The sequence below is a fragment of the Diabrotica virgifera genome, chromosome 6, assembly GCF_917563875.1.
Source record: "Diabrotica virgifera virgifera chromosome 6, PGI_DIABVI_V3a".
NCBI lineage: Eukaryota > Metazoa > Arthropoda > Insecta > Coleoptera > Chrysomelidae > Diabrotica > Diabrotica virgifera.
Window position 1 is genome coordinate 226,773,981 of NC_065448.1, and position 13,829 is coordinate 226,787,809.

At 34.5% G+C, this 13,829-nt stretch overlaps 1 protein-coding gene across 1 annotated transcript in view; it reads left to right on the forward strand.

Annotated features, from left to right (window-relative positions):
- The window catches only part of LOC126886762 (A disintegrin and metalloproteinase with thrombospondin motifs 12-like), a 188,061-nt gene that overhangs the window by 83,133 nt on the left and 91,099 nt on the right, over positions 1-13,829 (forward strand). Inside the window, exon 5 of the mRNA XM_050653786.1 lies at positions 9,995-10,209. Coding sequence (XP_050509743.1) covers positions 9,995-10,209 — 215 coding nt within the window. The remainder of the gene's footprint in view (positions 1-9,994; positions 10,210-13,829) is intronic.

Genomic DNA, 13,829 nt, shown 5'->3' on the forward strand with positions numbered 1-13,829 from the left:
GTGCACTATTTGCTTATCAATTATTAAATTGTTTAAACACTATGTTTTTTTTTAACTTTTTTGCTTAAAACTAACGTAAAAAAATTTAAATTTAAATACGGCACTAGAGAATTTTTCCCACTTTCCGAATCTGTTTTTGTTTTTAACATAAAGGGTAACACAAAGCAGCTATTTTGTTTAAACTTTTTTAAAAATCTCAAAGTTTTGCTAAAAGGTATCTCTTTCGGCCGTCATTCTGTCCTTGTTGTCGATATCCAGCCCGCGGCCAGCCAGCAGGTAAAGGAACCCTGTCGGTAGGATTTTCAATAATGTTATTACAGGTACAAAAACGAATTAGTGCTTATGAATGGACAAAGATTATTTAGACTTTTGACAAAATTTTTATTATAATTTTTATTTCAAAACACCCTCTAAAGAAACATTACACAATTCTATATTTATAAATTTAATGTAATTTCATTTTATCGATCTTGCTCATGATGCTACTGAAATTCTTATAATACGTGTTACTTGTATAAACTTTTTCATTATATGTATTATCATGTATGCATAATCCGTTTAGAACGTCTTTCGACGTTATCCGATCCCATTTTTCATTCAATTCGGCTGTTCCATTCATCTTCTCTAAGTTCTTTGGATTTGGAGCTCATTGAGTTTCTTATTCTTTTCATCCATATTCTCTTAGGTATTTCTCTCTTCTGTATTCCTGTAGGTGACAATGCAATTACTTGTTTCGGGAGTCTAATGTTTTTCATTCGTTGGACATTTCCGAACCATTTTAGCTACTTTCGTTGTCTGTCATCCATGACTGTACCTTATATTCTCATGCGTGCTCTAATTTCTTTATTTCTTATCCTCTCCCGTTTCGAAATTACGGCACTACAGCCCAAATTGAGCCCTGGCCTCCTTTATTTTTTGCCTCCACCCTTGCCTGTCTGTGGCTGCTCTTCTCCATACACGGACTCCTAAAAGGACTTGTGCGTCGCTGTTTACTATGTTTTCCCAGCGCTTTCTTGGCTTTCCAACCGGTCTCTTTCCCTACATTCTAGCATTCTGTGCTCTTTTTGGTCGCCTATCCTCTCCCATTCTTATCACATGTCCGGCCCATTGCAATCTTTGTATTCTAATAAAGTCTGACAGGGGTGTTTCCTTATAAAGTTGAGAAAGCTCGTTGTTGTATCTACTTCTGAAGATTCCATTTTCCCTCACAGGTCCTAGTGTCCTCCTCAGTACTTTCCTTTCGAATGTGTGGAGCTTGTTTTTGGATGTTTCTTTCAGGACCCCGGTTTCACTTCCATAGCATGTTATTGGTCGAATTAAGGTTTTATAGATTCTCATCCTTGTATTTCGGTGGACACTTTTAGACCGAAATATATGGGAGAGGGTAAAATAAGCTCTGTTTGCCTGCGTTATTCTCTTCCGTATTTCTCCATCTTCTGATCCGTCGGCATATATTCAATTTCTACTCCCAGGTATGTAAACTTTTCAACCGTTTCAATGTCATCTTCATGTATAATGTTTTGTGGGATTATATTTCTTCTCCTCTGAGTCATTATTTTTGTTTTTTTCTGTGTTAATTTCCAGACCTTAGCGAAGTACTTAGCGTTCGTCTTACTACATCCATTTCCGCGGCTTCTGTCTTTCTTATATTTCTCTCTGTTAATCGCCTCATTTCACAATCGTATAAAAGCATGCTTTTTACCAGTTTCATAGATATTAAATTATATCTTTTCTGTTATTTTCTTGTTCCAGAGAAAGGCATCCTATAGCCTTTTTTTGCTTTTCTTTGTTTTGTACATTGAGGAAATTTATGCCGCTTTCCATTAGCTGGGAACGGGGTATCCATTTATACACATATTGACAATCTTTGTAATCAGTCGAATTAGTTTTTTGGTGCCACATATAAGGAGTTCAGTTCGTCGTCTATTGATTCAATGTAATCACCTTGCTTAGCAGTTTTCTGTTTCCGTGAGAACATATATTTCATATGTTTTCATTCTGGTGGGATGTAGAGTAACATTATGTTGTTTTATAGGCCATTAGATTAGAGTGAAAACTTAGTCTTTAACATATATTTAATATATTATATTCAATTTTATATTTTCCATATCTGTAACTATCAGTTCATGTTTGTTATTGATTTTATGTATATTTCATGTTCCTAAATTCATTATCCGTTTCAATTCGCCCAGCAGTTATGTAGGCAGAGATTTCAAATTAATTTTAATCATAATTATTATAGGCTATGCTTCATAGACATAATTTTGGGAGCATGTCAGCTGGAACCTGAAAGGAATGTGTGTATTCTACGGCAGAACCCATAGTAGAAGAATCTACAGTCGAAGAAGACTCTAGAGCTATCCATAAACATAAAAACCACAAAGCGCAGGAACCAACACTGTATCTGCAGAATGTTTGAAAAATAGAGGAGACACACATGCCTTTCGTAAGCTGATTTGCCAAACTGGAAAGAAGATCAATTACCAACCTCCTAGATGGAGAGTATTATCATTCAGATACACAAACAGGGTGATAAATGATGAGATGGATTGCACAAACTATAGAGGTATAGTTTGTGCTATACCTCTAGGCAGTTAATGGATAAATACTGGGAATGCATCAAGACACTACACCAGCTTTTTATAGATTTTAAGCAGGCATATGATAGTAGTATACGAGTGGAACTGTGGAATGCCATGGTAGAACTAGGAATACCAAAGAAATTGATAAATATCACAAAAGCATATATATGTAGACGGAGTTATGAGTGCTGTAAGAATTGAAGGAAAATAGTCGACATTCTTTATAATCAACGGTGGTCTCAAACAGGGAGATACCTTATCCTCACTTCCCTTCAGTATCGCTTTGGAGCGTATTGTGAGGAAAACGAGCACAGAAACACTCCTCGCATTATACTACATAATCTTCACATTATATACCTATAACAAAAGTGCTTCGCATTATACTAGCTTTCACCGATTAGGCGATTATATAGATATAGTAGTAGGAAATACAACGATCAGTGTCAAGGAAGACTTTATTAGACTGAGAAATTCCGCAAAACAATCCGAGGAATAAATGAGGATAAAACAAAATATATAGCTACAACATGAACGGGGCAGCGAGACAGAATAGGGCAAAACGTTACAATGCATCAGAACAACTTTGAAAGGAAAGGGTTCATCAGTTTAAACATTTGGGAGCTACGAACACATCTGATAATAACATTACTCATAAACAATGATTAACAACAAAATACAAAGTGCCAATCGTTGTTGGTTTGCGTTACAAAAAAATATTGAAATTAGATTATGTATCCAGTTGTACGAAAATAAGCATCTACCATTCTGTAATAAGACCTAAATGACGAATGCCTGTGAAACATGGACAATAACAAAACTTAAAAATCGCAGAAAGAAGAATTCTTAGAGGAATATATGGAGCAGTTAAGGATGGCACCAGAGAACTTTAGACAGTGAGAACTAACCAAGAATTGAAAGAATTATATAACCCACCAGATCCTATATAGTTAAAATAATAAAGCCACAAAGACTTATATGTCTAGGATATGTCAAGAGACAAGAGTATCGAGTCGCCACATTCTCAACATTTCACAAAAATGTATTACATTTCCAAGCCTTAATCAACGTTTAAATTAAGACAGCCAATTTGTCCTTAAAAAAAATAACCTAAAAACAAAAGACATTATATTTAAAAAAAAAAACCCAATTCAGCAATACCGTTACCTAAAAATATCATGCTGTACGCTGTACCTATCTAATTTTGTTTTATTTAAAAATTTTGAAATCTAAATTAATATTGTTCTCGAAAATATAACTTTACACGTTTCTACAATAATTTACAATGTACATTCTAATTACCTACCCATAATCCGACTGAAGAAAAGAATGACCACAAGTTAATCGTTTTATGTTTAGCTTCTTAACTGCCACCCAGGGGGTGTCCGGTTTGTCTATCGGCTCGATAACAGGTGAACAGAATTTTTGATCTGGGCTTTCTGCACGTAAACGTTTACGTGTAGAAAGAAATTTTTGAGAAAGAGGATATTCACCGTTATGTTTTAGAAGGAATGGCCTTAAAGCTTAATTTATTAGATGAGAAAAAGTTGCAACAGAATTAAATTTTAGTATAATTTTTAAATCTTATATTTATGGTATATTGGATAAATAAAAAATATTTATAACATTTATACGACATCGAGTGTGCTTAATTCCCTGTTTTGTCCCTGGATGAAGTAAGCAACTAGAGATACTAGAAGCCACAAACCTAAGCTAATGCAGTAAAATTAAAATAGTCCTGAGAATAAAATTTATTAGAGAATTCAATTTAATTTTGTTTTTATTTTACATAAGTAATAATTAAAATAATTAAGTAATTAATCAAAATAAGAATTTGCTGATCAATCCTATAAAAGAAGAGAAATACAAAGCATAACAATATGTTACAAAAGGCCTGCTTTAATTACGATTTTTTTCAACGGCTCTGCACAGTTGCGGATCCAGCTAGATCCAGCATCGTCAAGAGGGGGGCCAATTGGCTAAATTTCTATAAAAAAATGAATAAATTAATGTTTTTATAATTTTTATATATAACTTGGTTTGAGAGGGCGGCCGATCGCCCCCATCGCCCTCCCCTGGATCCGCCACTGGCTCTGTATAATAAGAAATCATCCTGTGAATATCACAAATATCGTTGCAAAGTTAACAAATTCACTTAGTCCTGCAAACACGTTTATAATTCTTGTAAGTTTGCATCGTACAATAATCCAACTCAGAGAGAATGCTAGAAGCATTTCCGCTGACAACTTATTATGAATTGATATTTACTTAATTTGTTATACGCCCACTACACTTGTGTCTATTGACTCTGGGGATGGATGAAAATAGAAGCAAATTTGAGATCCAATTTGAGCCAACGTCAGAAATATTGTATATAACGGCCGCGAGGATAAAGTAAATATTATACAAGTATTTATAACTGATTGTTTTAGGGTGAATTTCGTTTCCGTTTTATTTTATGTCATTTCCAGTGAAACACCCAAGTTTCTGGAAAAACGAACACCTAAGATTCGAAACAAAGGTCCGAATATATAAGTCAGTTATTAGGCCAGTTATGACTTACACGGCCGAAACAAGACCAGATACAAGCAAAACACAAAGACATCTGGAAACCAACGAAATTAAGATCTTAAGAAGGATTGCTGGAAAAGGACTACAGGATAGGGTAAGAAGTGAGAAAATCAGACGCATATGTGGGATAGACAATAAAAATACCTGGGTAAAGAACAGAAAAGATGAGTGGAATGAGCACATAAGCAGGATGTCTGAATTAATGATAGTAAGAAGAGCCAGGGACAAGTCACCGTTGGGCAGGAGAAGTATATGACGCCCAAGGAAAAGATGGAATGAAAACTTAGGGGCAGAATGAAAGGCACCGTTGAAGAAAAACAGGCAGTACTGCTTATATAAAAGAAGAAGAGGAAGAAGAAGAAGGTTTCCAGTAAAGTATATATATTTCATGAATTTGCGACTGTTTTCGATTATCGCTAGACACTGAACAGTTATAGAAGAGAATAAAATTGAACAGTTATAGAAGAGAAATAAAAGAGAAGGGAAAATTATATAAAAAGTGGCAAGAAACCAGATCGGACACAGATCTTCAAAACTATATGGTCGCCAAAAAGGAAGCGAAAGTAGCAGTAGCAAAAGCTAAAGCACAAGCGTATTCAAACCTGTACGATCAACTTGATACCAGGGAAGGCGAAGCAAAGATATATAAAATAGCCAAACAGAGAGCAAAGAAAGCAAGAGCTTTTAATCAGATTAGATGTATCCGAGATGAAAATAATAAAATACTAATTCACGAAAAGGATGTCAAAAAGAGATGGAGAAATTATTTTGACAGTCTATTAAATGAAGAATTTGACAGACAGCCTGTGGAGTTACGGAGACAGTAACAGCAATGGTTACCAGAATAACAAACGAGGAAGTGGCTCAAGCGCTTCAAAAAATAAAGAAAGGAAAATCAATCGGACCAGATGATATTCTTGGGGAAGTATGGAGAGCATTGGGAGAGACAGGAACAAGTTGGCTAGCAGGTCTATTTAATAGAATTATGGAAGTTGGACAAATGCCAGACTAATGGAGACGCAGTATATTAGTACCTGTCTACAAAAACAAGGGAGACATACAACAATGCACAAACTACAGGGCTATAAAACTACTTAGCCACTCCATGAAAATATGGGAGAGAGTAATTGATAGACGGATACGTGAAGAAACCGAAATACCTGATAATCAATTTGGCTTTATGCAGGGCAGATCAACAACAGATGCAATTTTCATTGTAAGGCAACTGATGGAAAAATACAGGAATAAAGAGACCAACGCTCATATGGTATTCATTGATCTTGAGAAAGCATATGATAGAGTTCCTCGAGAGGTTCTGTGGTGGGCACTCAGTAAGAAAGGAGTCCCTGGTTAATATGTAAAGATTGTGAGAGATATGTATAAGGGAGTAACAACTAGTGTTAGGACAGGTGTGGGAGAGACTAATAAATTTCAGGTAAAAGTATGATTGAACCGAGGCTCGGTGCTTAGTCCTCATTTATTCTCATTAGTTTTGGACCAGATAACAGCGAAACTACAGGGTAGTATTCCATGGTGCCTAATGTATGCTGATGATGTAGTGTTAATAGGAAATAGTGAAAGAAATTTAGAACAAAAACTGGAACAGTGGAGACAAGCTCTGGAGGAAAAATGTTTAAAACTTAGTAGGACAAAAACAGAGTATTTGGAATGTTCATTTAAAGATGGAGTTATGTACTACAAATAAAATGGTATCTTTGGATGGTGAAATGATTGTGAAAAGTAAGAGTTTTAAGTACCTAGGATCGGTATTAGAGAGTAATGGAGAAATAGATGGAGATGCATGCAGTAGAATTAGGTTTGGATGGATGAAGTGGAAAGAAGCGAGTGGTGTGTTGCGTCACAGAAAAATTCCAATGAAGCTGAAGGGAAAATTCTATAAAACAGCCATAAGACCGGCTATGATGCACGGAACTGAATATTGGGCAGTGAAAAAGAAAGAGGAACAACGAATGCATGTGGCGGAAATGAGAATGCTTAGATGGATGAGTGGAGTGACAAAGAAGGATAAACGTAGAAATGAGTATATTAGGGGAAGTCTAGGTGTGGCACCAATTGATGCCAAAATGAGAGAGCATAGGTTAAGATGGTTTGGTCATGTTCAACGTCGAGACGTTAATCACCTGATACGAAGAATAGCTGAAGTGCAGATTTCTGGAAGGAGTAGGAGAGGAAGACAAAAGAAGACCTGGGTGGAGACGATAAAGCAGGATATGTTGGTAAAGGGGATTAACATTGATATGACCCAAGATAGAATTGTGTGGAGAAAGGCAATTAGGGAAGCCGACCCCGCATAGGGATAAGGCAAAGAGAATGATGACTGAACAGTTAATGGTCCACTCTACTGTACCCCATAAGAAGTATGAATGTGCGAAAGTTCTAATCAGTGACCTCTCAAAAATTGTCATAAGCGAAGATATTTATTAAATCTCACATAGTCTGTACTTCGCGTTTGACCATTCGGAGAAACTGATACCTTACTTTAGCGATGCTCCCAAATTGGATGCAAATTAATATTTACTATAATGTTTATAGTGAACGTCATAAATACAAAACCACCGAACAGACCTTTTTCAAAATTTCGCAAGGACTAATATAGCAGGACTATAAAGCAAGGAGATGGGCTGGCCCCAACATTGTTTAACCCGGCACTGGAGTATGCGGTTAGGCAAATGCAAACTGGACGAGAAAACCTACTGACCAACCGAACGGTTCAACTGGCCGCTTATGCCGATGATATTAATATTATGAGCAGAACATCAACAGAAGCATAGGACACATACTAGAGTTAAAAACGCAAACACAAAGGCTAGGTCTGGAACTTAACACAGAAGAAACAAAAGTAATGACACAGACGAAAAGAAATATAATCCCACAGAGCATTATACATGAAGCGGTTGGAAAGTTTACATACCTGGGAGTAGAAATATATGCAGACGGATCAGTTGTGTTTCGAGCGTCATTTATAATTAAATAAATTAAGATTCAAATTTAATTCAGCAAATCTTAAATGAAAGATTTTTTTAATTCCAAGTTTTTTATCCGAAGAAAATACTTTTAATGAGACCATATTTCTAGTTACACCTTCGTATTTCTATAACTAGCAAACCATACGAATGTTGAATTAAAGAAGACTAGGGGAAGTCTATAATTTGCACCCCACTTCCTGTCTATTCAACGTGGCAAAATTCCAACGAAAACATGGTCTCGATACTCAGTTGGGAGTAAAACTAATACATAAGAATTTCGCCGTGAAACGAAAACAAGAGAAATGCTATTTTAGAAAAAAGTTTTTTTTCAATTCTGCAAAAAAACCGTAAAAACCTTCTCAAAAAACATGAATTATCGCAGTAGTTATAAAAGAAAATTCTGTGAAAAATTGCTCATTTTTTATTAGGTATTTAAACAAACAATTATCCAGTTATACGAATCATATACTTTTTTGGAAATATCTTTTGTTTTCACTTAAACTTTGATAAACTAAAATTCAAACACTCAGGCATGACGTCATAGATTTAATGACATCATAACCCACTGATACAAACTTTCGCTACCGTCAAGTTTAGCTGGAAAGCGCTGTTGCCAAATAAAAACATATACGTATGTATTTACCACAGCAGCTGCCGGCTACACTGTCTCTCTTTGTCTTTAAGAGTGTGAAACAAAGATAACTATTTGTAAATGTCAAAGTCAAGTCCTATAGAAGGTTATGTAAGATTTTTGTTTGCTTATTTTTTTCTTCTTCTTTTATGGCCTTTGAGAGCTGTGCCAATAATCAAACAATCAAGGATAGATAAGGAAAAGTTAAGCTGGTTAAAAAATTACTGATATTAAAATATAAATAAATGAATAAAATATAATTTGAAAACAATAATTTGACATTACAATTAATCTCCAATATTATGACAGACGTCAGTAGTTACCATTTACCATCTCACCAAATATAATAATGACGCCATAGATGTACTCGTCACTACTTCCAGCCAATGAAATGCTTGCTATAATAGGAATGGCATGTCAAGAAAATGTAATTATTCCCTATATATTTTTTCAAAAGAAAAATAAATAATTAAAATTAAAAGAAAATAAAGTAAAATAATTTTAAAAAATAAAGTAAAATAATTTAAAGAAAATAAAGTAAAATAATTAAAAGGAAATAAAGTAAAATAATTAAAAGAAAATAACAAAAAATAATAAAAGGAAAATAAAGTAAAATAATTAAAATAAAATAAAATAAAATAATTAAAAGACAATAAAGTAAAATAGTTTAATAGTTTAATAAAAATAGAAACTAAATAAATAAAATATAATTTGAAAATAGTAATTTGACATTATAATTAATCTCCAATATTATGACAGACGTCAGTAGTTACCATTTAACATCTCACCAAATATAATAATGACGCCATAGATGTACTCGTCACTACTTCCAGCCAATGAAATGCTTGCTATAATATTAATGGCATGTCAAGAAAATGTAATTATTCCCTATACATTTTTTCAAAAGTAAAATAAATAATTAAAATTAAAAGAAAATAAAGTAAAATAATTAAAAGGAAATAAGGTAAAATAATTAAAAGAAAATAAAGTGAAATAATTAAAAGAAAATAAAGTAAAATAATTAAAAGAAAATAAAGCAAGGTACAAGAGGACGGCGTAAGTAAGTAAGTAAGTAATTATATTTTTTCAAATTTAAAATGTGGCAACATGGGGAAAATTACGTGCGAGCCTTATTGTTTGAATTCGCCTTTATAACATTTATTTCAAGCTATACCGAGTTACATTTTGATTTTATTTTATTTACTCCAGGCTATATTTGTCCTCAGGTATCAGACTTTTACCACGACGCTTCTAGCGGCAACCAAATGGATATCGTGGTGGTGCGCGTTATGTATTTAGAAAAAGAAGAAGAGGAAATCGACCTGGTGATAAACACCGACGCGGAGAGCACGCTCGCCAGCTTCTGCAAGTGGCAGGTCAAGATTAATCCCAAAGATATAACTAATCCGAATTATCATGATATTGCCGTCTTGTTAACGAGGTAAGGTGGGCGACTCAGTTTGTTGCTTTATGATTTAGAGTTTATGTAGAAATTTTAATGGATATTACGCGATTACTCATGAAATGTTTGATGTTCTAAATAAATAGAGGTGGGTGATTAGTTTATTACCACTTTGTAGCTAATGACGTTCTAAATATTCATACTGTTTTACAAGGTTTTACTCTTTAAGCCATATTCATTATTATAATGTAAATAACTATGGTAATTTATCTAAATTTTAACACTGGCCGTCAGAGCCTATTTTACTTGAAATCAGGCCCGAGGCACTACATAATTTTCGGGCCCCTAACAAACAAAAATTTAATAGTAATAATAACTTTTTTAAATGTATTAATTTTTTAATAGAAATATAGTTCCTGCAGAAATTTAATCTTTTTAACAATAAATAAGATTTATATTTGAATAATTAAATATTATTTAATTATTCTTTAAAGTGTAAAAACTGGCGTGGATTTTCTGTACTATGTATGGCATATAAAATCCTCACGTAAGTATATTATAAACCAGCGGCTCCAGCCACTAGCAGAAAATATTATTAGAGAGTATCAGACGGGGAAGATCGACAATGGACCAAATATTTACAGTCAAGCAGGTCTTGAGCAAATCATGGGAACACGACATTGATGTTCACAACGTGTTTGTAGATTTCAAACAGGCATACGACTCAGTCAAAAGGAAGAGACTATACTTTGACTGAATTGGCAATACCACACAAGCTAATTAGACTCATTAAAGACACAATAGATGAAACTCAGGCATGTGTACAAGTACAAAACCACCTGACAGACTTTTTCAAAATCTCGCATGAACTGAAGCAGGGAGATGAGCTGGCCCCAACATTGTTTAACCTGGCACTGGAGTATGCGGTTAGGCAAATGCAGACTTATGCAGGCTTATGCCAATGATATTAATATTATGAGTAGAACATCAACAGGAGAACATAAAACATACGCAGAGTTAAAAACACAAACGAAACGGATAGGTCTGGAAATTAACACAGAAATTACAAAAATAATGATACAAACGAGAAGAAGAGTATATTCCCACAAAACAATATACATGAAGATGACGAAATGGTTGAAAAGTTTACATACCTGGGAGTAGAAATATATGCCGATAGATTAGAAGATACAGAAATACGGAGGAGAATAACGCAGGCAAACAGAACTTATTGTGCCCTTTCCCATATATTTCGGTCTAACAGTGTCCACCGAAATACAAAGATGGGAATCTCTAAAACCTCAATTCGACCAATAGCATGCTATAGCAATGAAGCATGGGTCCTGAAAGAAACATCCAAAAACAAACTCGACACATTCGAAAAGAAAGTACTGAGGAGAAAACTATGACCTGTGAATTCAATACAACAACGAGCTTTATCAATTTTATAAGGAAACACACCTGACTTCATTAGAATACAAAGATTGCAATGGGCTGGACATGTGATAAGAATAGGAGAGGATAGGCTACCAAAAAGAGCACTGGACGCTATATGCAGGAAAAGAGAGCGGTTGGAAAACAAGGAAAGCACTGGGAACACACAGTAAGCAGCGATGCACAAGCATTTTTAGGAGTCCATGTATGGAGAAGAGCAGCGACAGATAAACAAGGTTGGAGGCAAAAAAAAAGGCCAAGGCTCAATTTGGGCTGTAGTGCTGTAGAAGAAGAAGAACAGGATGGAAGGACGAACTTCCTTTTTGCGCACTGGGGTGTAAAATATGATAATATTGCATCTCTTTGTGACTGTCGTACCTGTTCTCTTAATTTTTGGTTTTTTTTTCCTTTTTCACTACCACTTAAATGTTAGTAACCCATGATAATAACGCATTGATTACTTAGTTAAGAAAAATAAGTGTTTAAAGAAATTTAATTAAACGACTAATGATTAATGAATAGATTAGTTGAGCTAACTTAAAAAGAACAGGACTGAAAACTAATACAAGCAAGCAATATTTTATCTTTACAAAAAGGCATTAAACATCAAACTATAAAGTGAATTTTGAATAAATATTATGACAAATACGTGACAATACCTCTTGCAAATCGTACCTCTTGTTAATCCTTCGGAGTGGTGTTTAAATTTTGCTTATTGTTATTAATGCCGACAAATCAATCTTATTGCAATTTTATGATTAGAATGGTTTATGGAGATAACTCGTAACATAATTTGTTATCATTTATCATTTCTTGTTCGTAAAATGAAATAATTGTGAAAATTTATTTTGTTTTTTCAATAAAATTATTCTTCTAGTTATCTTTTCGGGCCCCATTAAAATGCGGGCCCGAGGCAGGGGCCTCATGGGCCTAGCGGTAAAATAGGCCCTGCTGGCCGTGTGGCCGTAGTGTTTCAAAAATTTACAATGTTAACAAATCCGACAGCTACACTTATTCGTAGAAATATGTGTGGAACCTTTAATGTAGAGCAGCTGTTCTCAATCTGTGGTACATGTACCACTGGTGGTACATTTCATTATTTGAGGTGGTACACAAAACGCAAAACAGCTAAAATAAGCACCACTATTATAGTTAATTAGATCACCTAGCTAGATCGGTATTTCAGTTAGGTGGTACCAAAAATAAAAGAAGTATTTGGTGGTACATGACTCAAAGATTGAGAACCGCTGATGTAGAGTATAGGCTATTGATTACACTGGGGAACAATTTGAAACTTAATTTCTGTTGAGTTAGATTTCTTAGCTGTTTTTTATAGAATTAGGCATGCTGATTTCAAAACTGTTTTTAGTTTTCTTCTATCACGTCACGTTCTTTTTCTATGGGGGTGGGGCGCCTGGTGGGGGTAATGACGCTCTGATAACTGCAATTTTTCTAGACTTGCCTGTTAAATTCAGTTATGTCTGTTATATTGTGGTGAAACGTTGTGTTTCGGTTAGCAGTATTTAGTATTTTGTTACTGAAGTGTATAGAACTGCTTAGTGTGTTTGAACTGAAACGTTTCCTCATGGTTACCTCTGCTCCTATACGTGGTAAGTGCGAAAACAGCCCCGATTCGTTTTGTTATATATGTGGCAGTTTTACCATTCCCAGTCAAAGGACAAACATTAGTACATTTGTCAGACAAGCATATTTTGCCTATTTTAAAGTGAAACTTGGTAATCAAGATAAAGTATGGGCACCTCATAAAGTGCATTTCCGGGTTTACGGATGTGGACCAAGGGAGAACGTGCTAAACTTCCATTTGGTATACCTATGATTTGGCGTGAGCCCAAAGATCATTCAAGTGATTGTTACTTTTGTATAGTGAAAACATCAGGATATAAACAAGACAAACAAATGTAAAATAGAAGTATCCTAGTTTACTGTCAGCTACACGCCCAGTGCCATATTCAGCCGAAAACCCCGTACACCAGTTAATAGGGAAAAAATTCATCGATTTCACGTAAAAATGTTAAACAGGGTTTTGAAGGTTTTAAACGATAGATGAGGGATAAATGATGATAATTCCGTGAAGACGTACAGCTAATATTTCTTCTTCTTTTTTCTAAACAGTTACACAGAATGAAAAACTCAGTTTTTTGACTATAAATCGTTTCTTGTACATTTTAGAGAAAAATGTTTCAAATAAATATTGTAGATCTTAA